Source organism: Fusarium musae, chromosome 2 (genome assembly GCF_019915245.1).
Source record: "Fusarium musae strain F31 chromosome 2, whole genome shotgun sequence".
NCBI lineage: Eukaryota > Fungi > Ascomycota > Sordariomycetes > Hypocreales > Nectriaceae > Fusarium > Fusarium musae.
Window position 1 is genome coordinate 3,905,273 of NC_058388.1, and position 23,205 is coordinate 3,928,477.

Below are 23,205 nucleotides of genomic sequence, written 5' to 3' on the forward strand. Positions count from 1 at the left end.
CGTTGCCTTTTGCAGTTCTAGACGCGTGAAACATGATCCGATATGCGCGTCAACTAGTGCGCTTCAGCAAGTATCCTGGTCATTCAGGTACCGGTACTTGATGTGGGGTCGGCTGGATGGTGGGAGATCTCGGTGATGACCCTTGGTTGACACTTTTATCAAAGCACCTGCAGCCGTTGAAGATGTTGATGCAGGGTAGCTAACGCAGCAAGCCCATTGAACGCGAAGAAGAGGCGATTGTTCGCTTGTACACTCACGGGTAATGCGTGTTTCTGAGGGGGAAATGAATGTGTTGCATTATATGTGTTCAAGTGCCATCATCTACCTGTTAATGAAGTTAATGACGCTATTAATGTTGAAATATGTAATTAGAACTAAAATGCAACGGAGTATGGAAACAGGTAAAATCGAAGTTGCCATTTAAAGTGTGGCTGGATAAGGCAATCCGAACCGCTCTAAGTTTACCTGGTACTAAAAAGGCAAGATCCTCCCGTGGTTGTACAGAGGTTGCAGGAATCAAGGCAACGAATATGAGGCTGACCTTCTATCACTACCTTTCAGCCAAAAGTGAAGATCACATGCACTTTCCCCTCAAACACCACAACTGGAATCGCCACTTCCACGAAGCAAACTCGACCACTAAGATGGTATGTGATTACCAGCCTCATTGCGGTCTTGCTCGTGACACAGACTATCTCAATGGGAGAGTCTAGTATCTACAGTAGACCCTTAGATCGTGCTGACGAAGCCTATTTTTGTCTCATTTCCAAAATGTTGGCATTTACCCACTCAAGTTCACCTGCCTTACCCACTGTATCCAAAGCATCGGTCGCTGGCAGGTGCCCTGACCAACGCCTACCCCAGTCCTCGTGAGAAAATTTCCGCTTTCCTCTCGAGCCATTGACCAACCACGGAAACGCCCTGACTTCGTCACGACATCGCTGGACTGTTATCTTCCTCACGCAAGCCAACCAGGATCAAGGTCCGAAGAGCTCCTCACGACATATGCCATTTCTAAAACCCGATCTAAGTCCGCATCATTAAACTTTCAAAGTATACTCAAAATTGAGTGTTTTCCCGACAGCGTGAGCGCCTCCGAAAATCCGGATAATTCGCCAGCCCCTATTAGCAACATGGCATGCCTACCAGGGGCTCGCATTCATGCTGGGAGGCCTGAAGCATTAGATTGAATCCGAGCAAGCTGAGCTCAAGCATTGTTGGCACGTTCCATAACAATATCGCCCTCTCCGGACGGCTGGCGCGAGGGTCGAGCTACCTCCAATCTAAGCAACAAGCGCGTTGTGTCTGAAGCACGAGCATCTCAACTCCAACAAGGATTTTAGTTGATATCGCCCTCCTCTGTCGATTGGCCAGCGTTTCTTTCCGGCTTCCTCACCTGGAACCACCTCCATATGTGGACTGTGGACCAGCGCCATGGCTCGATTTGGATCTGCGTTGCTTTTCTTTTCTTTTCCTGCGACTTTTTAGCCATCGCAATAATCTGTCGTTGCTTTTCTTGTCACCTCAAATCCCTGGTCCATGGTTGCTACAGACACGTAAGTGTCAAATCGATCTACTGACGTTGATTTGTACAGGGCGGGCAAAAATGGGAAGAAACCCCAGCAGGCAGCTAATATTGCTCAGGTCTAAAGGTCAATATGAAAACATTGCGTCTTCTTTTGGTTATTTTTGCGAATTATCCCCTGCAAACCGCACGATAATCGACATCTTACAAGACAATAATCGATGCACCAACTTAGCTGACATTTGTCCTGCATTGTTGGGGAGGCAGCCTTCAATACTTGACAGACAGGCTTTGTCAACCGCTTGGCCTTGTTTGGCTATAGTGGTCATTTTTCACAAGATCAGATCTGTTTGATTATTTCTGAGCCACTTAACCAATATGCAGAGCTAGAGAATTACCCACACACATCTAAGCCATGGTATTTTACGAAGTATATGGACTGAGATATGAGGTTCCCAGAACTAACAGTGGCAAGTACCTCAAACAAGAGAGCTTGAGCGTCTTGCAATTTACGAAAATATCACCATGTGTGTTCAAGTAGGTTGCGGTAGGCGGGTCTCGTGTCAAGTTTTTCCTGGCATTAGCCCACTTAACCCTTCTGTCAAAGAATGAGCCAAAAAAATCTCGATTGAGCACTGGTACTTGCACCGGAGCTTCAAGAGGTACAGCCCTAAAACGCAAGGCGTGAAACTATCTTTCGCGGCTATCTGACTCTAGAGATACAGTATGAAGGCCAACGCAAGGTGCCTGATGGCGATGGGATGGAGAAAGCAGCCACAGCAGTCTTAGGACCACCACTTTTCTTATCTAATGCATTGATACCCAGCTTCTGACGACGAAAAAAGCAGAACAGGATTCCAACATTTAGTCACCACTGGATGGAAAGGAGGAGAAGCCGCTGTTCAGCGCCCAGCATGAGCAATTGCAATGACTACCGGATGTTTACTAGGGCCACGGCTCAAAAAGCGGTCCGGTACTTGCGCAAAGCACCCATGGCGCCCCAGGATCTGAGACGCTACACCCTCCATCCGCTCAATTCACGCCCAGGCAAGCCACTTCGATATGTATCATTCCCCTCCAATCTTCCTGGCGCCTCTTACCAATGTACTGGGCCAGGGGTGGTGCCCTAGGCTGGTTACGTGGTGGATGGAGAAGGACGACGCCGATCCTTCCACAATTTCCAATCCCGTTCTCATGAGCCCTCTTTGTTGAATGGATCTCTTGCTTCCAGGCTACGTACTATTGAAGCCGCAATAGCTGGTGTTTCTTCCTGGGCTTCGTTTTTTTAGAGTGTTTTGGACCACTCAGTTCCGTTTCCCACCTTGCCTCATATCTACATTGGATCATCTCCCCTTCGGGAGATGAAGCTGAAGCATACAATGCTTGTTGCCCATTCAATTCAATGATCGGGTTACACACGAGTTCATTCATCTTGCCTCAATCTTGGATTTCTCCATGGGCTTAACATGTATGTCGGCTGCCCTGACGCCATTCACACAGCGTCTTTAGCCAGTAGTCTAAAACGATACGCCTCACTTGGTCTTGCTTGTCCCTCACATCTGGCCTACTGTCACACCCCCTCCCTTCTCATCGAAACCCCTTCTGAGTCCACAGTGAGTCTCATCAGTCACGTTGCCCCTGCCTCCGATGGTGGACCCTAGGTAAATCATAGTGCCCTCCAGCGAGTGCAATGCTTTTCTCTGTGAGTATGCTATATAGATCCCGTGGCTATCCTCTGTTTGCTATTGATGAATTTCGTCATCTCCGCGACTCACGTCTATTCCCGTGCCCCACTGTTGACCCTTCGATCATACATCCTCGTTTTTGTTAGTTGCTCTCAAGTCATATCCTCCTCAACGTGACCAAGAGACTGTCACCACACCGATTCGGCGGAATCTTACGCCCGTACCGGCTTAGTGAAAGCTTTTTTCTTAGAACATTTACTTGGTCCCTCATAGAGACCCTGGTGCATTGTAGTGGCCCCAGCAGATCGCAGTGGGCTCGAGCTTGTCATGCTCAAGGTCTCTTACATGGGGTCTTGGCCAGGATCCTCCTAGTTGACGGCGAGACAACCGTTTGACAACTCATCCGCAAATCAGCCCTGGGCCCCAAAGCCCCAGACAAGCTACTTAGACCTAACTAACGCCTTGTTCTTCGTCATCTTTTCGACGTCCAGCCTCTACCGGGCATGAACGCGCTAGGCTTTAGCTTACGATTGGGAGTCGACTTGATAAACTACGTTGCTACCCAGATCCCCGGCTGAGCCATCAGCTCTCTTGCCTGATCAGTAAACCGCTGGGTTTCGTTTGCGAATAATAGGCCAGCGGCACCCTGCTTGCAGAGCCGTTTGATCTCTCAACTCGACTACTATCTTCCCCAGCTAGCCATCCATTCCCTGCCTCACCACACCCCCCGACTATCGATCATCGCGACTACTCCCACTGTGGACTTCACCTCTTCAGCAACCCCGCGGTGACCCCTCTAGCACCATCAACAACACTGTTCCGTCACATATTCGCAACCACATCATTTTTGGTTTAAAAGGATACCCTTTCCTCCCCGTTGATACAGCACTGTGTATTGTGTAACTATCCGGATCATCGAAACTGGCTGCTCTACAGTCACCAGCGTTGCTGACCACCCATCAGCTGGGACCGACAGCAGGGTCGTGTGGCATTGAAGGTCTTCGGGGCATGGACGACTCGAACCGTATGAGGAGGCAGAATGAACCGCCGGTCCATTCGAACCCCAACCAAAGATACTCACTCAACGATCCGTCACAACAGCGCCGTTCGCTCGCTGGAATTTCCAACGACAGGTATCGTCCTGCATCCCTTGCTGGCCCTTCATCGTCAGGGCGAGGCATGGGGGCTCCGGGTAACTACAGTAGCTACTATTCAGAACCTAGTGCATCATTCTCGACGGCAAATATGCCTGGCACAGCTATAGCTTATGGCTCTGAGTACGGCCACGACTCCCGCCAAACGCAAGGTTTTGGTGGCTACAGCACCGCAGCTACGATGATGTATAACGTTGGCCAACCGAGCACGCAAAACACAGTTTACGATGCGCAGCAATTCAGCTCGCGGCAACCTGCAGCTATGCAAATGATGCCACCAGACGTCGCCTCGAGCTACTTTGGGTCCGAAACTGGAGCCTCAGCTGGCCCGAGTCTACAGCAACCGGCGCAGGGCTCAAGCGGATCCGCGAATGTTTACCAGCAAAGCAATGCCATGAATTACGCGAGCAACAGCATGTCCAGTGTGAGCGCAATGCCACAGGCAACAAACACCGCCGATGTTTCAATGACAGACGACCACGACTATGCGGAAGGCGCCCTCGAAGAGAAATGGGTCAGTTACCAGAGGCAGCTAGGGAGCATATTTCAGGAAATAGTGAATGGGTCTCTTGAGAGTGCATCTGAGACATTGCTTAGCGTCACTAGCTGGCTTTTGTCTCAGGTCGCAGATCTAGGTATGTATTACACTGTCTATGGAACAGAAGAAAGCCAGAGCTAACTAATGTGCGTGCCCAGGTCTTAATCTTGACGATACCAACCTCCATGCTGATCGGATTCAGCTGTGGAACGACTTCAACCACGCTTGGCTCGGATTGGGCCAACGGCAAATTGACCTAATGACTTCATCCCAACAACTTTCGAGAACGCAAAGTCTGGTTTCAAAGGCCATGATTAAAAAGATGGGAAACGAACTAATAAGGCTATGTGACGGTATAGAGCGCCATGGCCTGGTGGACTATCAATATGGAGTATGGGAGGATCAAATAACTGCTGGTGAGCAACTGCAATCCCGCCCCAAGAGTCTGACCGGATTCGCTAACATGTGCATACAGTTCTTGAAGACTGTCTGGACTTATATGATGCTTCAGAAGAAGACAGCGACAGTGGCAACCGATAACGTACGCAGTTAAGACTGCACAAGCACTCAAACACATGTCACACATACATGTCCCCCCTTTTGACACCGAAATTTGCGTTCAAAATCAGGCATCACGGCCCAATGTCTGCATGGCGTCACTATGTTGAGCGCCAGCTGCAACAAGGAACCCGCTGTCTTCGTTGCGCTTCGCAACTGCTTTCTTTTTACACATCGATATATCGATGGTTTTGTTGCGTATTATGCTTACCCCCTTGTCACTCGCATTTTACGACTTGGGTTGATGTCATGTATGGTAAGCCCAACGGGCTGTTCACGAGTTTTCTTTTATGTTGTTATTTTTGCCAGATTTTCTCCCACCATTTGCTGGCAGTGTACAAAGGCATAAGATTGCTACAATCATGATTGCATCGCGGGGTTCCATGGAAAAGAGGGTATAGTCAATACTCCATGTATTATACGGTTATGGGATACATTGCTGGTCATTGCAGAGGCCAATGGATATGGGTTTGACACCGAAGGGCGCGTGGGTAATGATTTCGGGGGAAAGGCGTTCAGACTTGCATCAAGTTGCCTTGCTGTGGTTGGAGCAAAGGTCAGGTCAGGTCAGGTCAGGGTTGGGTAAGGTTGGGCAGGGTTTCATATTGTCTCTTTCTCTTCTTCTTTTCTCGTCAGGCTTCCAAGATAGACTTGGCAGCACTGTACTATTATTGCCGAGCCTTGCTTTGAGTTAGAGAAAGGCTGCGGTCATGGGTTTACAGCATTAGGAGGGTGGGCGAAAAGAGTGGAACTGGAAGAACCTCGCGGGCTTGCCAGCTATGTTAGATGAATGGGAATACCAGGATGAGACGCATGTTTGAATAGAAGCTGATAGAATTGTACAGTTACTGAGGAGTGCTTTGATCAGGCATTAAAATTGTGAAGGTGAGTGAAATGGCATGGCTATAGCAGGAGAACTTTACGGTGTGATGATTTCTGCCCAATGTTACCAACTTACAATTGGCTCCAATAGAATGGGTGTAGATAGGTGGGTGAGGTATGTAGACTCTAGAAGCTTGGCCCCCGCAATGTTATTAACTAACCAAGGAGAGGATTGACAAGCAGATCGATAAATGGATATGGGAACGGATGTGATGGCGCCTCGTTTAGCAAAGTGACAAGATACCCATGTAAGTGAGAGGGAGGGGCCGCCTTAAGAATTTGAAGGACAGGACAGGACGGGACCTGACAAGACAGGACAAGCGACAAAAACAGGGGGGGATCAATACCAGGCCAGGGGTCGATTAATTAGTTACCTACCTTACCTCACTCTAGGTACTGTGGAATCCGTCAGTAGTTGAAGAAACGGGAGTTGCCATCGGGGTTATTCCTGAAGGGTATTGCTTGCGAGAGAAAGCGGGCTGAGTTTGATCCCTGCGGATATTATACCTAGGCTGGCTATTCTTCAGTGACAACATTGAAGGTATAAGGGGGGAAAATGATGATGGCTGAGGTTTAGATGGACGGACGGTTAGGCGAGTGCTTTTCGGTACCTGAGCTTCTGTTCCAAGTGGGCTATCGACAGATTTATTGTGAATAGTGAAGCGCAGCTTTACTGAATGTGGTTTTCTTGGGCAAGTCTCCGACTGTGGATGTTGTTATCTGACTGAGGTATCCGTATGTCCCCTGTTGTTGATGTTGTTGATGAACGCACGGGAGTCGCTGACGCGCTGTGGAGGTTGACTTGACTTCATATGGCGTATTCAAAAGCTAAATAATTACGGTGTCAATCCGACAGCTCCTTTCACTGAATATACCATACTGTAGCTGACAGCCTTTAACTCGCCGTTATTTATTTTATGTTGAGCTTGTTTCTTCAAGACAATGCGTGTAGAACTGCCAACAAACACATCGACTCACCGACAGATAACTCGGTGACTTTGTTGAGTTCACCGACATGTCCCGTGCGTCTCTGTTAATTATAGGCCGCATTTATGAAGGACGAGGTTGATTACACAGAAGAGGCACAGCCTAATGCATCTCTCACACACACATATGCACTCATGCATGACGACTTTCCTCTTCAGTCCCTGAAACAAAGGAAGAAACATTGTCAGCCAGCCAAGTCCAGTTTTCTCTGCTGGCAAAAGAAATTCTCTCAGGCCTGTCTAGCCTGTCAAAGTTGGGCGCTTTGTGAAGCTGAGCCGAGCTTTGCTGCAAGAGAGAGGCGCATTCGCATTTGCATTCTCATGTGCATAAGGTAAATGCAACAGTGTCATAGCGAAACGAAAGGAATACGTACCAGGTACAAAGTCGAGTCGGTTGTCTTCCCGCAAAAGTGGCTTCTTATGCAGGTACAAGCACCTCAAAACAAGAGGCGTCTGCCCTACCCGGTCGCTGTGAGCCAATGGACAGCGTGTGGCTTTTAGGGGGCGTGAGGTGTGAGTTGTGAAAGATTGCGCGAGTCAAGTGGGGTCTATGTACCAGGTTGTGCTTGACAGGACAGGATAGGTACGGAGTATCGACAAGGAGTATGTAATCCACCGTGGCTGAGAAAGACAAGAAGTCAAAAAAGAAAGAAAGTGACATAAAAAGCAAACAACACAGCATCATCATTATCATCATTGGGCTTGGGAAGGGATGACATTATTTATTGCTCAGTTACATTCGGGAGATTCCCGGAGATCTAGACTTTGCTCTGTTTTGGTGATCATCATTCAATGGAGGGCGTAGTAGTCTGTCTAACACGGCACAGCATATCCTCTCCGAATGTTACTGAGGAGTCGCTTTATCGCTCTGCTAACAAAAGATATCAAGCATATCCTTGCCAGGACAGAGCCACGAATTCCACAGGGGGTTTCGATTTAAGCATGCGAGAGATGGACGATTGGTAACAACGGTACCGAGTATTTCGACTAACGTATGTAGGTAGTCCTCAGCATCCAATGTAGTCAGTTGGTTGTAGTTACAATGATAGATGACTGGTCAGCTACAACACAGTCCTCAGCAGTTGTGTTTTACCAACCAAATAAACCTCTTGTTTCGAAATCTACTAGTTGATTAGTTGAGTCCAGTCTATCTCCAGTGAACTCTTTATCTGGCAACACTAATAATAGTGACGTGACCAGTCAAAGAAAGGCAGGATCAGATGATAATCCTGATTCTACTAACGTGTCCTCGAAACCTAGTGACTTTGTTAGACTGGGTAATAGTCGCGAACGGACTCTTCACTTACACCCAATTGTGTCTCTTAAGGTTCCTTTGGACCTAATCGAGTTGTCCAAACTCAGCCGGGTTTAGTGAGGAAAGAACGAGGCGGACCGAACTGAGCTGGATGGACCCCTCCTACCTATACTTGCCCTCTTAAGAGCGGGGATACCCTCGCTTCTCTTTTCTTCTTTACATCCAACTTTTCTTCTTCTCTTACGGATCAGCTTTACATACTCTACAGTGCAGTAACGCAATCGACTCTAGTAGACCAAAAGCGTGGAGGCGCATCCGCATTGGCAACCATGATTCGTTTCTTTTTGTCATTGTCACGATTTAGCTGCATTTCTGCTTCATCCCAATTCTCCAGCCAATTGCGGCGCCCCGCCTGACTTGCTCGTGAACCATCACCAACAATTGCCCCTCCAGCATCGAGCTCGACTTGGCCGATGCCTAACATAGCATCAAAAGGGCGCAAGATTATCGCTTTTTTCCCGTCGCCCTACCCAATATCAGCCCAATCGCTCGATCATGTACTCACTCGCCACAATCATGGTAGGATTTGGGGCTTGAGCCTTGAGGTCCAACGGCTGTGAACGCCCCAACGTCGATCACGTTGCCCCTCGCTGATGCGATGCAACGCAGTCCAAATGAGGCTGAAACATTATTGTCGAATCGCAGCTGACGCTCTGACACGGCAACTTCTTCTAATGGGGAAACAGATCGCAGCAACAGGAGACATCTCGAGAGATGCATAAATGCCCTCACGTTTGAGCCCAATGACATCGACGCCTAATTGAAACACCGCCCTTTTGACGTTGACTTTACACGCAGTAATATTGCTTGCAGGAGGCGAGAATTGGGCCGTTTACTGTCTGTCATCCATCCGTCTCTCAGACCGCCCCAGTTCAGCATATCAAGTATCATGCATCGGGCATCAACTCGCCTCCATCATTCGCGTCATCTGACTTCTCGATGCATCCATTACCAAGTAGCTATACTTGGCTGGGCCTAACCTAATTGACCCCTTCTGGACCGCGGCGCTTTCAAGTCTCGCCGTGTCTTCCAGCTGTTGTGGTCTTTCTGTTCCGTCTGTTCCGCTGCAGGCAGCGGCTGAAAGCAACCGACACTCTCTATCAAGCTCAACTCCACATACTTCGCCTGACCGCTGAATCGTTGGGCATTAGTTCACCCTCTGGTCTCCCTCAAGCAGCTCTCTTTTCTTGGCTACCGATGCCTGAAGTCAGCTGGAAATTGACGAACAAAAGAAAAACACCATAAACACTATCCATGTAATTCATTGACTGCGCCGTATTACTGGCGTGCCTGCGCCGCAATTTGTGGGGGTTGGTTGTGTTTGGTGTTCCAGCTGAGCGGATGCTGGTAACCAATAGGCGAATTTGACAGACTGTTCAACAGAGTGATTCCTCAGCTGCTTTGGGGTTTGTCTCGAGAGCTGAGACCACGGCTGAGCTATGCATACACAACACAATCCTGACGTGCGCCATTCTTCAAGAATGGAGACGCAAAAGTGTCAAAAGACATGATTAAGATGCCTCCCTCGTCGATCACGCCAATAATGTCATCTAGTGTGGCGCGACTATTGTCGCTAACTAACCAGCGGTATCAGATCTGATCGGCTCAATACTTACACGCCGTCTACATTTGGCGACAAATCACGAATCAAATCCCGGCATTTGTCTCCCGCGATTCGTCTATCGGATTTCTAACGCCCCCTAACACAAACAGGGACGTCTGTTCGCCGTCCCAGCCAGCCGGAAATTCAACGACACTAAAATCCGAATATGACAGGTCATTTCATACCAACCTCGACTTACACCCCTCTGCTTCCTGGAGATAATAAAGGGAGATTTGACGAGGGAACAAACGAAACCAAACTAGACAATTGCCTCACTAGTCCAACAAAACAAAACGACCGAGCCCACTTTGAATATCCAAGATATATCCATGTTCCTCCAGAGATAGGGTTACATCCTGATCGACAACCGAGACTAATCCCCAGCGAAACAATTTTGTTTCGATAGCCTCATCATTATGACAACCCAATACCTGAGCAACTCGCATTGAAAGGCTGCATGCTGTTCGAGACATGCAGCCAAGGTTTCGTGCAACGTCGAGTCAGCTGCCGAGGGCTTGTTTGTGCGCCCGTATTCTGAGGTGTGATGAGCTTGTCAAGGATGCAAGCAAGCCTCCAGACATGGATCCTCATGCCCCGGATCTTCACCAGCCGTGCTACAATACCGATTCTCCGGTCACCCCGGTCCCGGTATCCTGATAGCTCCCGAGATTTCTGGGGGCGTTGTGAGACATAGAATCCTTTTCTTGGAAAGGGGTTGTTACAATAAGCCATCTATAGCATTCTTGACACTTTTGAGGCCAGACACATCAGCAAGTGAAACGCGAAACCCGACAATTATCGGCATATATGTTGGATTCCATCCCATCGACGTCCGAGACGTGGGGGCGCTGCTGCGGTTCATGATGCAGCCCCGACCCGACGCCGGGGATCGACCGGCAACGACCGCTATGACTCGAGGCTAAAACATGAGGAACTCGATGTCACTCAAGAGGGTGTGTCGTTGGATATGGACATGATGCACATGATGCGCCCTGTCTCACCACCGGGGATATCCAAACAAAGGAACATCAAGACTTGAATCTGGCTGGTATAACCTACTTCTGAACTTTGCCCCCATGAGCGTTGCATAGCCTTGTTTCCTCATGGCCTCTGCAAGCCCTGCCATGTTCTGCGAAAACAAACATCAGCCTCGTCAAGGCTACGAGGCGCATGCTTTGAGTTTCACCCAGGACGTGCGGCCCCTGTAAAGTATGTACTATATGGTTGGACGACGTTGAAGACGTCCGAGCATACCGAAAAAGGGGCCTCAGCCACGCGTTCGGTGCGGCTTTGTTTCTGACATAGCTGTCGCGGCACGTTTACCTTAATCGTATTCAGAGTGTCGTAAAGTGTTAGAGTTTGCTGATGTAATTATCTTGTAAGAGTGCGCCCTGAGCGAGAGCATATTCCGACTCCTGGCTGAATGGACGTTGCATGGCCGCTGAGAGGCAATAGACGACAGGTTTTTGTAACTCTGGCATCTCTTCCAGCTTTGAAATCATAAAGTAACGGTCATGTTAGAGGCCAATAGTAGATTGGGTCTCGTTCAGGGACGCAGGGTAACACGGGTTTGTGGAGTGGTATGACTTCCCGTACAAGACTTGGTCGCACACTCTCATTGACACTGATATGATAATTCAAAGAATACCAGAAAAAGATCTCACGGTCGGCCTTCTAGAGACCGTTATTCCCACCAAGCTGAGCATGGTAAAGTGATATTGCGTTGATGTGCTTCTGCGCGTTGCTGAGAGAGATCTTGATGAGCATCATGCCCGAACTGTCCGAATCTAGGCTGTGAACCAGGAACACATCAGTCTTTGCCAATGGTCTTTTTGTATGAGTTTAACATCAGCAGCACTCTATTACGCTGGGTGAGTAGTCAAGAAACCCGTGGAGCTATAGTTCATTAGAGGGGGGATGAACTATCGAATTCAATAATGGTCGAATGAACGAGCTGAAGAGGAAGATGAAGGCGAAGAAGCGAATCATTCATGCCTTTAGGCATCAAGTTCATACCCATACTAGCCCCCTATCAACCGCTGCTTATGTCTTCGTCTCGAAGGTGGATAAAGTCAAGACGGTCGCCATGCAAATTGTAGGCATTGGGAGTTTCAGCGAGCTGAAGAACCCCCCACGGTGTTTATCTGCGAGCTGCCATGCCAACCCAGAACTCTTTACGCCGAAAAGATATCATACCGAGGCGAGCGTTCGAATATACTAGATGATCAGCTTCGTCATAAGCTGAGCAGAGGGCAACAGAAGTCTGTCAGTCAACAAAACAGAATGCGTGAATTCATAATCATAATGATGTTTAGATTCGCTAGGTGTTCCAACCCCATCTTCCTCATCCATTTCCACCAGTAGTCCTCGTAGGACTATGGACCGTGTAAGTCCATGGCAATGATGAAACCTGTACTCCCCTACCCTGTATGCACCCTTTTATGAGCGATCGCTTAGAACTGGTCTGTAATATCAGGTCAGCGTCTGATACATCACGCAAGTCCCAGTTGCCGGTCATGACGGCACAACTCATCGCCGACACAGATGCAACTCTAGCCTCAAACAACTTACCGACAGTCATGCTCATACTGATGTCAGTCGACTCAACCATCTTGGTGAACTCCTCAAAGCTAATCTTGCCGTCCTTGTCGAGATCGGCCTCCATGATAGTCTTGTCCACAATCTGCTGCAGCTGCTGATCCTTAAGGTTGCTGCCGACCATCATCTTGAGGACAATGAACAGCTCTCCGTTGCTGATATAGCCGTCACGGTCAATGTCGTAGACCTTGAAGGCGAACTGCAGCTTCTGTTCCTTGTTTCCCTTGGCGCTGAAAGCTGAGAGACCTGTAACGAATTCTTGGAAATCGACGTCACCCCCACCATCTTCGTCAAAAATGGCGATCATTCTGTTGCAGCTGAGTTAGCTAATTGGCGAGAGGTATGAAGCAGCTTGGACGGACCGTGTTGCCAGAGGGTTGGAGGAGATCTGGGGAAGACTGAGGAATTCATCGCGTTCGATCGTACCGGAGTTGTCCTAGAAAGTCCCAAGTCAGCTCTTGATGTCCATTATGCTTGTGACAGTCCCAGCCATGCGCATCATCCGACATGACAAAGGACCAAAAAGTTGGAAAGCATGCACACCTTGTCCAGCTTCATGAATCGCTTTCGCAGACGATCAACTTCATCTCTGTCGACTAGAAACCGTACATCTCAGTATAAGTTTCATTCCATCACCCATCCCCCAACCGTGCGTTCGCGTTGAGGGGTCAGGGCTTCCAAGGGGCCAGGGCAAGGCTCACAGTTGGATCCTTGGACGAGGTTGTCCAGGACTGCGCTGGTGGTGTTGCCCATTTTGGCAACGTAGAGATATGTCGTGGATTTGAGTGCGGGTGTTTGTTTCGGGGGTGAATTAAGTTGTAGCGAAGCGGCGTCGGTGGGTTATAAATAAGCTGTATTGTGCTGTTGTTCAAATGTTGGTGATAAGGCTGAAGTGAGGTCTCACTGTCACTATCGCTAAGTTTAGGTAATTCTAGACCGATCTTCTGCGCAAAGGGGCAAGTACGCAGAGGGGTAATTACTTTTGCGGGGCAACCACCTCAAGAAAGTAGGACCTCCCGCTTCTTGCAAGCACGACTTCCGTTATCCTTACGGTGCACCTTCCATGTTGATTTGTGTTACGGTCAGCAACTAAAACTTGGATTAATTGAAGGCACAATCAAAGAATACAGTTTATTTAGGAGAAATGCTCATATTTAAGGATACGCGAAGGCATTAAAATGATAAGATTCAAGAAATATTGATATGACCACCTACCGTTTTGTCAGAGACAGTCTGGTACGTGGTTGTCGAGCCAGCAACAAAACGTTCCTACGTTTTCAGTGTTACCTCACTAAAAGCAAGCGCTATTTCGGGGCACCTACCACTAAAATGCGCGCCCCCAGCAAAACAAACCATCAGCTTCCGTACCAAACGGAAGGAAAGTGCAGCCCCAAAAAAAAGGAGGCACTGGTCCAAGCGTCATAAGTACCTTACCCGCAAAGACACCGTGGGGAGTGACCTCGACCCCTCCCATCAGCACACCGTCATCAAACTCTACCGTTCTCTCTCTAGCCATTCATTGACTCTCCCTTGCCAAAAACTCCGGGCAGCAGCAGAGAAAAATCTTTACGCGCCAAAACAAACCCCAACGTCACCCCATCGAGCCCGACCAAGCTGCCATCGAAGAAGACTACAACAGCACCTTTTTCATTAATTCTTTGTCGAAAATCAACTCAAAAGTCCTTGTTTTATGACTTGATCGCTTTTTTTCGCGGTTTTTCCGCCGCCTGACCGCCTCTCTCTCCTACCTCCCTCCAACCCCCTGGCATCATGTCATCACGCAAAGTCCGCGTCAAGAAGTTGAACGTCAAGACGACGCTTCCAGTTCTTCGCGAAGACCAGATCGATCCGAACGAGTATGAAGCTTTAACGACCGACAACCAAATCGCGACCGGTGTCGAGCAGGCCGAGGAAAATGTGAGTCATCCCTTTGTTCTGCCACATATCGTGATATCACGTGTTTGTTCACGTGATTTGTTTCCTCACCCCATCCCTGTCCTGCTGTGATTGGATGGTACTATCATCCAGCAACAAGCAACAAGCAGTCCATTTCCTGGCCTCGACCTCATACTAACCTTCTCAATAGGAATACCATCTTCAAACCATTCTCAAGGAGGCAGGAACCAGCAATGACCAAGAAATTCCTGTTCCGCCTCCCCAGGAGAGCGACATCAACTATGACGAGCTCTATCCTGTCCCTTTCCATAAACCCTCCTCTTACATCCGTTTTTCACAAACAGTTGAGGAGTGTATATCGTGTCTCTATGACATGACCACCGAGGACGATGAGTTCCTCAAACAGTATAATAGTAAACCACCCGCTGCCGGGGCACTCTCTGAGGATGACTTTGAACGCATCATGGAGGTGTTTGAAGACACGGCAGCGGAGCAGACACCATTTGCAGCAGTCGATAATACCGTTGCCGCCTATGACATGATGGTACCTGCACTTCACGAGCTTGGGTCGCCGGCAATTCTTCAACATGCTAAGCCTGTGTACGAATATTGGAAGTCAAGGCGACAGGAGGCTGGCAATAAGCCATTGCATCCCACTCTCAAGTTTGAGACTCATCAGGAGACTGATGACACAGACCCCTTCGTCTGTTTCAGACGACGCGAGGCTCGCCAGACTCGAAAGACCAGAGCTCGTGACAACAAAATTGCAGAAACACTAAAGAAGTTGCGACGAGAACTTGAGGATGGCCGGCAATTGGTACTCGTCGCATATGAACGTGAAATGTTGAAGCGAGAGCTCATGTCGATGGACCGCGCTCTGTTTGAAGAAAGGGCAAGACTCAAGGAGACCAAACTTCGGCTGGGCATCAAAGGCGAGGACGAGGATCTCGTCAATCAAAAGGTACGCCAAGCCAATACTCGCAATGCGAGACTGTTCCGCTCCTTGTATGCTAACTCGCTTTGTAGCCTCAGAAACGCAAGCCTGCAGAGCCCCCAGTCATCCGACAGCCAACCGGTGCCCACTTGCGACAACCTGTACGGTCTGATGGAAGAACACTGGATGCTGACCTTGTCTTGTTGTCAGACAAGCTGACAGAGAAGGAGAATGAACTTCGACTTGACATAGAAATGAAGGTTCAGAACCACCGGAAGTGGAACCATAACCATATTGACCTAACTGGGGAGCCGCTGTCGCCAGTCAAGGAACAGGGCACAGAAGTCAAGTTCCGACAAGCGAAGACGCAGTACTTGATGACACCCCCTGCATCCACATCGTCAGAAATGGAAGTGGACACACACATACCTGATGCCCCGCAAGTGGACAAACGTGAGGCACCTGTCTTCCAGTTTTCCGCTGGATCAAATGAGCCTTCCAAGGGTAGCCAACCTTCGTTCCGTCGACGTATTGGTCGACTGAACCGATTGTGGATTGATCGAAGAGGCATGGTGACGCCACCGCCAGAATATGGCGAGAAGTCGGATAGGTGGAGATACGACTCGGATTCGGATGACGATGAGCCACCTGTATATGAAGTTGATCCATTTGATACCCGGGCATTGAAGTTCCGGGCAACAATTCCGTTGAACCCATACATGTTTCGAGGACGCCCAGCAGTACCACCAGATGCCGTGGTAGCAGCTCAAGCACAAGCAGGTAACAGGGTACTGCCATCGCCAGCATCAGCACAAGCGGCGGCGCATGCGCATGCTCAAGCCCACGCTCAAGCGGCAGCACAAGCACATCTGGCAATGAAAGCGCAAGCTAAAGCGGCGGCGGTTGCACAAGCACAAGCTCAAGCAGCGCAGACGGTGCAGTAAGCGTACCGTGGACAGTGGATTGTATGAATATGGTGGATGTTTGTTTTATACCCCAGAAATATTGACAGAACGGACGGCGGACTGCTGGGCAAAGTCGATGAGCCCTCGGTAGACAGATGGGGCATCGTGTATTATTTAGTCGTTGACCAGGGCATTGCAAGGAGTTTCGGAACGGGTGGTGGGCATTCGGGTTTTGGAGCGAAAGAACATTCTGCGGCCCAGGTCGAGATAAAATGAAAAAAGAACCATGGTCGACTTTTAGACCACAAAGATGATGCTGCCCCTTCCCAAGAGTCGTGTATCGTATGTCTTTGCCGTAGTCGGAAAGATCATCGTTGCGCCGTGAGGTGATCATGCGCTGTCATGTTGGAGGCTGAGGGGAAGCTCTGTATCATCGGGATCTGATATACCGACGACAGCGAGTGCGAACTTGATGATAGAATTGTAGCGGCTAGGCTACCAGAAGTAACAGAGAGAGTGTATCGCCGTGTTGACTGTGTCGTAGAAGGAGAGATGTTGCATGATCATGGTGCCGTGCTGTAAAAGGTAACCAAGCTTAGATGAGAGGACCAGGCTGATAGGGATGTCATATTAGCAGGGGCCACGTAAACGTATAAGCGAGAAAGAAATCGAAACAAAGAGCAATATACCTGCTAGTGTCATGAAGAAAAGCGTATGCGCCCTGGGATAGTGATTTAATGGTATGGGACAGTGGGAAAAAGCTGCCGAGTGCGAAATGCGAGTGATAGAGGAGGCTTTAGAGTGGAGGGCGGGCTGCAAGTGAAGGAAAAGTGGCCGGCGAACCGGGTGTTGTGGATTTACACATCTTTTAGCCACAGTAGAAGCTTTTTATGGAGACAACGTGGCTGGTGCTAAAGAAGAAGAAGAAAAAAAAGACATACTCCGTAGAAAAAAAAACTTGCATGATCTAAAGTAGTTCATATGATGACAGTGTGAAGATGTTAGGTCTAGTGCGTACGGAGTATTCTTTCACTATTAATGCATTCTTTATGATCCAGTTCTCACACAGTTGTACATTCTCTCTTGTTGATCACCACTATTTCCGTATGTAAAAAAAAGATCTGCCCTCGTTACGGAGTTTTATGTACCGTTACTGTTCACGGTTTAGCTGGACCCTGAAAATTGTAAATCGGAGCCTCCCGTCCGCTACGGAAACGAGAGAGACTGTGGCTGGTGATGACGCCTGGTGCCCGTTGGAACACTCACTGTGGGATGTATAATTACAGGGGACTACCTAAGCGAGGGGCTTGACAAACCTGCCCTTGTTCCCAGTGAAGCCTGGTCGAGATCAGATCTGCCCCTCTATCGATTAGACGTCTACTTATTACTTTCTTGACATGAGTAAGCCAACATTTATGACAGTTTTGAAATATAGCTTTAATAACAACTGTACCGTTTCTCTATTCCCCTGTATTTATGTTTAAAATTCTGACATTAATAAGGTCGACAACCTCCATCTAGCTTGGGTACCTAGCCAGTGACATCAACACCATCATCTCGATACCCCCCGCACCTTTAAACTTCCCATCTTCAACCTCACATACAAAATGGCCTTCAAAGACAAATCCTCCTACATCGCCCTCGGCTGCGAAGGCTCCGCCAACAAACTCGGAATAGGCGTCATTCTTCACACCCCAACCGAGACAAAAATCCTCTCCAACCTGCGCGACACCTTCGTATCTCCCCCAGGAACCGGCTTCCTCCCCAAAGACACAGCAGCCCACCACCGCGCCCACTTCGTCCGTCTCGCACGCGAAGCCCTCGCCGAAGCGAAGATCACCCCCAAAGATGTCGATTGCATCTGCTACACGAAAGGCCCGGGTATGGGCGCCCCGCTGAATTCTGTCGCTGTTGCAGCGAGAGCATTGAGTTTACTCTGGGATAGACCCCTTGTTGGCGTGAACCATTGCGTGGGACATATCGAGATGGGGAGATATATCACTGGCGCTGATAATCCGGTTGTATTATACGTTTCGGGTGGTAATTCGCAGGTGATTGCGTATGCCGAGCAGCGATACAGGATATTTGGCGAAACACTGGATATAGCAGTTGGAAACTGTCTCGATCGATTCGCTCGCACGTTAGAAATCAGCAACGATCCCGCACCAGGATATAATATCGAACAACTCGCCAAGAAGGGGAGCAAGCTCCTCGATATTCCCTACGCAGTCAAGGGCATGGACTGTTCGTTCTCTGGGATTCTAGCCTCAGCGGATGCACTTGCTGCACAGATGAAGGCTGGCGCAGATTTCACACCAGAAGATTTATGTTTCTCACTGCAAGAGACGGTATTCGCGATGTTGGTTGAGATTACAGAGCGGGCTATGGCGCATGTTGGCTCATCGCAGGTTCTCATTGTGGGAGGTGTGGGCTGTAATGAGAGGTTGCAGGAGATGATGGGGCATATGGCAAGAGAGCGAGGAGGGTCAGTTTATGCTACTGATGAGAGATTCTGTATTGATAACGGAATCATGATTGCGCATGCTGGTTTGTTGGCGTATGAGACAGGATTTAGGACGTCTTTGGAGGAGAGTACATGTACACAGAGATTCAGAACTGATGAGGTCTTTATCAAATGGAGAGACTGAACTCTCCAGTAAATAATAAAAAAGAACAAGATCACAAGGAGTTGTTATGGTTAAATATGTTTATGTATTTGCTGAAGCTGATCCATGAGCTTTCTCGCATCAGCTTCATCATGGCGTCAAGAAGCCTTGACATCCCTCGTTATTCTCAGCTCATGTCGCCATCACTATGTAACTCATCACCACTGCTCCTCCATCAAAACTAAGAATACTAGACAGCCAATCCCTGTCTATCTCCCAGACCTCTAATACATAGCAAGCATTCAACGTCACATCGTAACTTCGAGCCCGCATGTCTGAAAGCAGGCCCAAGGCATGGGGGTTATGACTCATAACCCAATCATTATGTTCGTCCATCGTGTCTTATCAATCATCTGAGGATGTGGGCTTGTAGACGATTGTTGTGACATACTACATCAAGTAAGCATCATCCTTTTGGTACTTTGTATAGCAGACATACCTTATTTCTGTATCGAGTAGTAGCTGAAACAGCAAGAATGTTGTTCTTGATGCTGCTGGTGGCAAGGTGATTTAGAATCGTATGGTTTGGCATGTTGAGCACACTGTTGTCATCTTTCATAAGAGTCGCCGCATTCAAGATGGGCTTACTCAGGAAACCTGGTAGCGCGGGAGGGTTTGGTAGCCTTTCAATGGCATTGACGGCATACTGATACGCTTGCGAGTCCTCGGCCTGATCAAAGTCGACGAGGTACTGTGGGATTTGGCTTCGGTAAGATTCAGGAGGGGGTACAGGTTTGCCTTTTAGCTGGGGCGGTGGTTTCGAGGCTTTCTCCTGAGTTGGTGAGACTGTTTGAGCAGCAGCAGCAACTTGAGCCTCAGCTTGAGGACCGGCAGGAGGCGCGGGAACTTGCTTCTTGTGAGCATCGTCGGGGCTCACTTCGATATAGTTGACAAGGTTGTTGCCAAAGTCGACGGTGGTTGGCAGATCAGGAGACGTCTGCATGATGCCGTCTACCAGGAAGCGGACATGGTGTGTACCTGGAAGAACATAGACTGTTGTCGAGAAACAACCAGGACGACCCTCGCTAGATAGGCAAATATGTCAGCAACTATATCCCGACTCTATATGGGCCATATCCTTATCGCAGAACGGACGAATCGTGTGCAACAATCATCTGAGACAACACAGCAGCCACGGAAACACAGACGACGTAGTGATCGACCCGTGTCTCAGAGAAGGAAGGATAAATAACATCATGACACTTACATGGGATGCAATCGTTGCTTGCGATTCCATTGAAAGATGGTACCTGTCACATAAACCTTGTCACCTCCGCTCAGCCATTCCAGCTTGGTCTGAACGACAGGTCTCGTCTTATCAACCCGCAGCTCCTCACCATCCTCCTCATCAACTGTAGTGGCACTGAGGGCGGAACTCTTGCGTGTGATGGTGTCCGAGTCAATAGGCTCAATATCAGGTATCGACAGATCTGACTCTGGCGCCAAGATAGGTGATCCAGGGGTGTGAACCTCCTCATCGATAGGGAGGGGTAAACGCGGGGGTCTAGTCAAGTACATGTCTGTGATGCTGCTATTGGGAATCAGAGCCGTGTCATTTACGTGAGCGGATTGGTGTGATCGAAGAGAAGAGGACTCCATAGGCACATCGACAGGCTTGGTAGGTTCGTCGCGGTACTGAGGTTTAGACTCGGCGGATTTGCTCTCGGCAGGCTTGGGCTCAGGAGTTCCAGCTGCATGCTTCTCGGCGATGCCCTTAGCATCCGAGGAAGAAGCAGTCTTGTGAACAGCAGCGAAGTTGCTATGAGGAGAGCCGCTCAGAGACGAGACAGCAGTGGGAGGCAAGCTCTTTGGCCGATTAATGACGGTTGAACCTTGGGCTTGCGCCATAGAAGGCTCCGGAGGCGCAGCAGAGCGATGCGCGTGACCAGTGATGATATTACGAGCATCTTTTCGGAGATGGTGTCGGGGAGATTCATGGCCATGATGATGACCGTGGGCCGAACCAGGAGCCGAGGTCGTCGGCGTGGTCGGTTTGGAGGACGAAGACGGGTTGTTACCCATGTTTACTACCTCCTACTCCCTTCCAAGGGATGTGCTCTACGATTTGAGGGTGTGATCTTGGGCGATGATGGCGTAGGCGTAGGCTTTGAGGGTAAGGTCGGATTATCGGTATCTTATCGGGAATATGGCGAACGGCATGTCAAACTCGATGATGCAGATCTCGTCGATTATGTCGATCGTTGGAAATAATTACACGTGCGCTCTCAGCGCCAATTGAAGATCGAGGTCAGAAGAGGGAGGACGAGCGAGAAACGGCCTGACGCGGCACGGCAGGGTTTGGTGCGAAATCCGGGGTCCTTGTGTAGCGTGATGATGATTCAGATGCAATATTTTTGGTGTCGCTGATGAAATCGACGCTTTTGTTTGTTTTGTATGTTTGTGTCCAAAATATCGTCGACCTAGATCCGTTCACTGGAAAAGGATTTGTTTGTGGCTTCGGTCGCTTCGTTGAGTTTGTTCGTCGCTGGTCGCGGGGGTGGAGATGGATGGATCTGAGAGATTGATCGATGATGGAAATGGATGAAGGGAACCTAAGAGAACGGGTGGGATGTTGAATCGTGGCGGGGAGTCTGATAGGTGACAGTCTTTAGGTACTTCCACGCTGAGCGTCATAAAGCCCATTGTTCAGGTCACTAAATGACCATCACTAACACCAAAAGACAAGCTATGAGGTACCCACTGAGAGCTGTTCAAGCCAACCACCCAATGGATTGCATCTCGATAAGACTTGAGCTTCCTCTGCCTCCACAATCTACAGTAGCTCAAGGGAGCTCTAACTTGTGCCATGTTCTTGATTTACTACAATACATTCGTTAATTGACTCGCGAAACTTCCAAGAGTAATATCATATAAGCACGTTACTATACTGAGCTTCTTGTTGAACCCCTATCACTCTTTCGTATCTGCAGTGATGTAATCCTTCCTCCCTTATAGACAACCTCACCCAACTCACCATCAACACCATAACCTCTTCTAACCCAAAATGTCCGAGTCATCACTACCAACTTCCACAATCGTGGCAGCAACATCAGAGGAGGCCTCACCCACAGTCTCTCCATTCATACTCGCATTCGACATCGTTGTCGCTGTCTTCGGCTTCCTCTTCTCCTTCAACTGGTCAGGCTTCTTCTCACGGCTTTTCACTATAATCAGCTTTCCTTTCCGCCTAATTCTCATACCATTGTCCTTTGTTCTCAACATTCTGCTCGTTGTGTTTGCACCGGCTATTTATCTCTTCTCTTACACACTTGCTGGCGTACGTTCTGTATGGGCGTTTCTGGCTAGCTTAGAGGTATGTTGTTGCATCCTTTTGAGTAAAGTGAGGTTAAGCTAACGTTCTATAGCCGCTGTATACTTTTGTAAGGTCAAAACTCACCTCCGCTTATCTCAGTCTAACAACTTCTAGTTTGGTGCTGCAGCTGGCGTCGGCATCTTGGCTGGCATCGGCCTGGCCATGTTCTCATCCATAATCACGTCCTATCTAGGAATGCAGAGTGACAATATCGACTCAGGGGGTTCATCTTCTAAGGGAAGTTTGCTCGAGACCAGCAGTCGACGAAATTCGCAGTCTTCAGGCACTGAGCTTGACTGGCAATGGCTTGACTCTTCCAGTCAAAGGCGTCGACCAGCTGGTGGCTTACTATCGCAGACCATTCACGAGGAAGACGATGATGATTCAGAGTATTGATCATGTATAAGTACTATAGTACATCAAAGCTCAGCTGCAAACTTCTACGCTACGGATAATCCCATAATATATGTGCTTAGACGAGAGGATTGACCTGCTAAATTCCTCTGATACCATGCGCCGCTCATGTAATAATGCTAGACTAGACACTCAGCCTTTCCAAGGATATTCTTCTTCTTCCTTTGTTGCTTACTTGGGTCGTATCAATCCGTTGCGCCATGTCCTGCTATACCCGGATCGACATGTGATTA

The 23,205-nt window shown here is 48.8% G+C and overlaps 6 protein-coding genes across 6 annotated transcripts; 4 read left to right on the forward strand and 2 right to left on the reverse strand.

Moving 5' to 3' along the window:
• Positions 1–4,455: 4,455 nt before the first annotated feature.
• Positions 4,456–5,455, forward strand: J7337_003095 (uncharacterized protein; the record flags this gene model as incomplete). Its single annotated transcript, XM_044820813.1, has 2 exons — positions 4,456–4,999; positions 5,061–5,455. The coding sequence occupies 2 exons, from the start codon at positions 4,456–4,458 to the stop codon at positions 5,453–5,455; spliced, it is 939 nt and encodes a 312-aa protein (XP_044685113.1).
• Positions 5,456–12,699: 7,244 nt separating this feature from the next.
• On the reverse strand, positions 12,700–13,597 carry CNB1 (Calcineurin subunit B; the record flags this gene model as incomplete). The annotated part of the gene is made up of 5 exons (XM_044820814.1): positions 12,700–12,710; positions 12,818–13,152; positions 13,207–13,280; positions 13,388–13,440; positions 13,546–13,597. 5 exons carry the CDS (start codon positions 13,595–13,597, stop codon positions 12,700–12,702), a joined length of 525 nt encoding a protein of 174 aa, XP_044685114.1.
• Positions 13,598–14,614: 1,017 nt separating this feature from the next.
• EPL1 (Enhancer of polycomb-like protein 1) lies at positions 14,615–16,618 on the forward strand (the record flags this gene model as incomplete). The annotated part of the gene is made up of 3 exons (XM_044820815.1): positions 14,615–14,761; positions 14,931–15,701; positions 15,767–16,618. 3 exons carry the CDS (start codon positions 14,615–14,617, stop codon positions 16,616–16,618), a joined length of 1,770 nt encoding a protein of 589 aa, XP_044685115.1.
• Positions 16,619–18,186: 1,568 nt separating this feature from the next.
• KAE1 (putative tRNA threonylcarbamoyladenosine biosynthesis protein kae1) lies at positions 18,187–19,227 on the forward strand (the record flags this gene model as incomplete). Its single annotated transcript, XM_044820816.1, has 1 exon — positions 18,187–19,227. The coding sequence occupies one exon, from the start codon at positions 18,187–18,189 to the stop codon at positions 19,225–19,227; it is 1,041 nt and encodes a 346-aa protein (XP_044685116.1).
• Positions 19,228–19,590: 363 nt separating this feature from the next.
• Positions 19,591–21,267, reverse strand: J7337_003099 (uncharacterized protein; the record flags this gene model as incomplete). The annotated part of the gene is made up of 3 exons (XM_044820817.1): positions 19,591–19,635; positions 19,685–20,270; positions 20,453–21,267. 3 exons carry the CDS (start codon positions 21,265–21,267, stop codon positions 19,591–19,593), a joined length of 1,446 nt encoding a protein of 481 aa, XP_044685117.1.
• Positions 21,268–22,249: 982 nt separating this feature from the next.
• On the forward strand, positions 22,250–22,954 carry J7337_003100 (uncharacterized protein; the record flags this gene model as incomplete). Its single annotated transcript, XM_044820818.1, has 3 exons — positions 22,250–22,558; positions 22,611–22,625; positions 22,673–22,954. The coding sequence occupies 3 exons, from the start codon at positions 22,250–22,252 to the stop codon at positions 22,952–22,954; spliced, it is 606 nt and encodes a 201-aa protein (XP_044685118.1).
• Between the last annotated feature and the right edge of the window lie 251 nt (positions 22,955–23,205).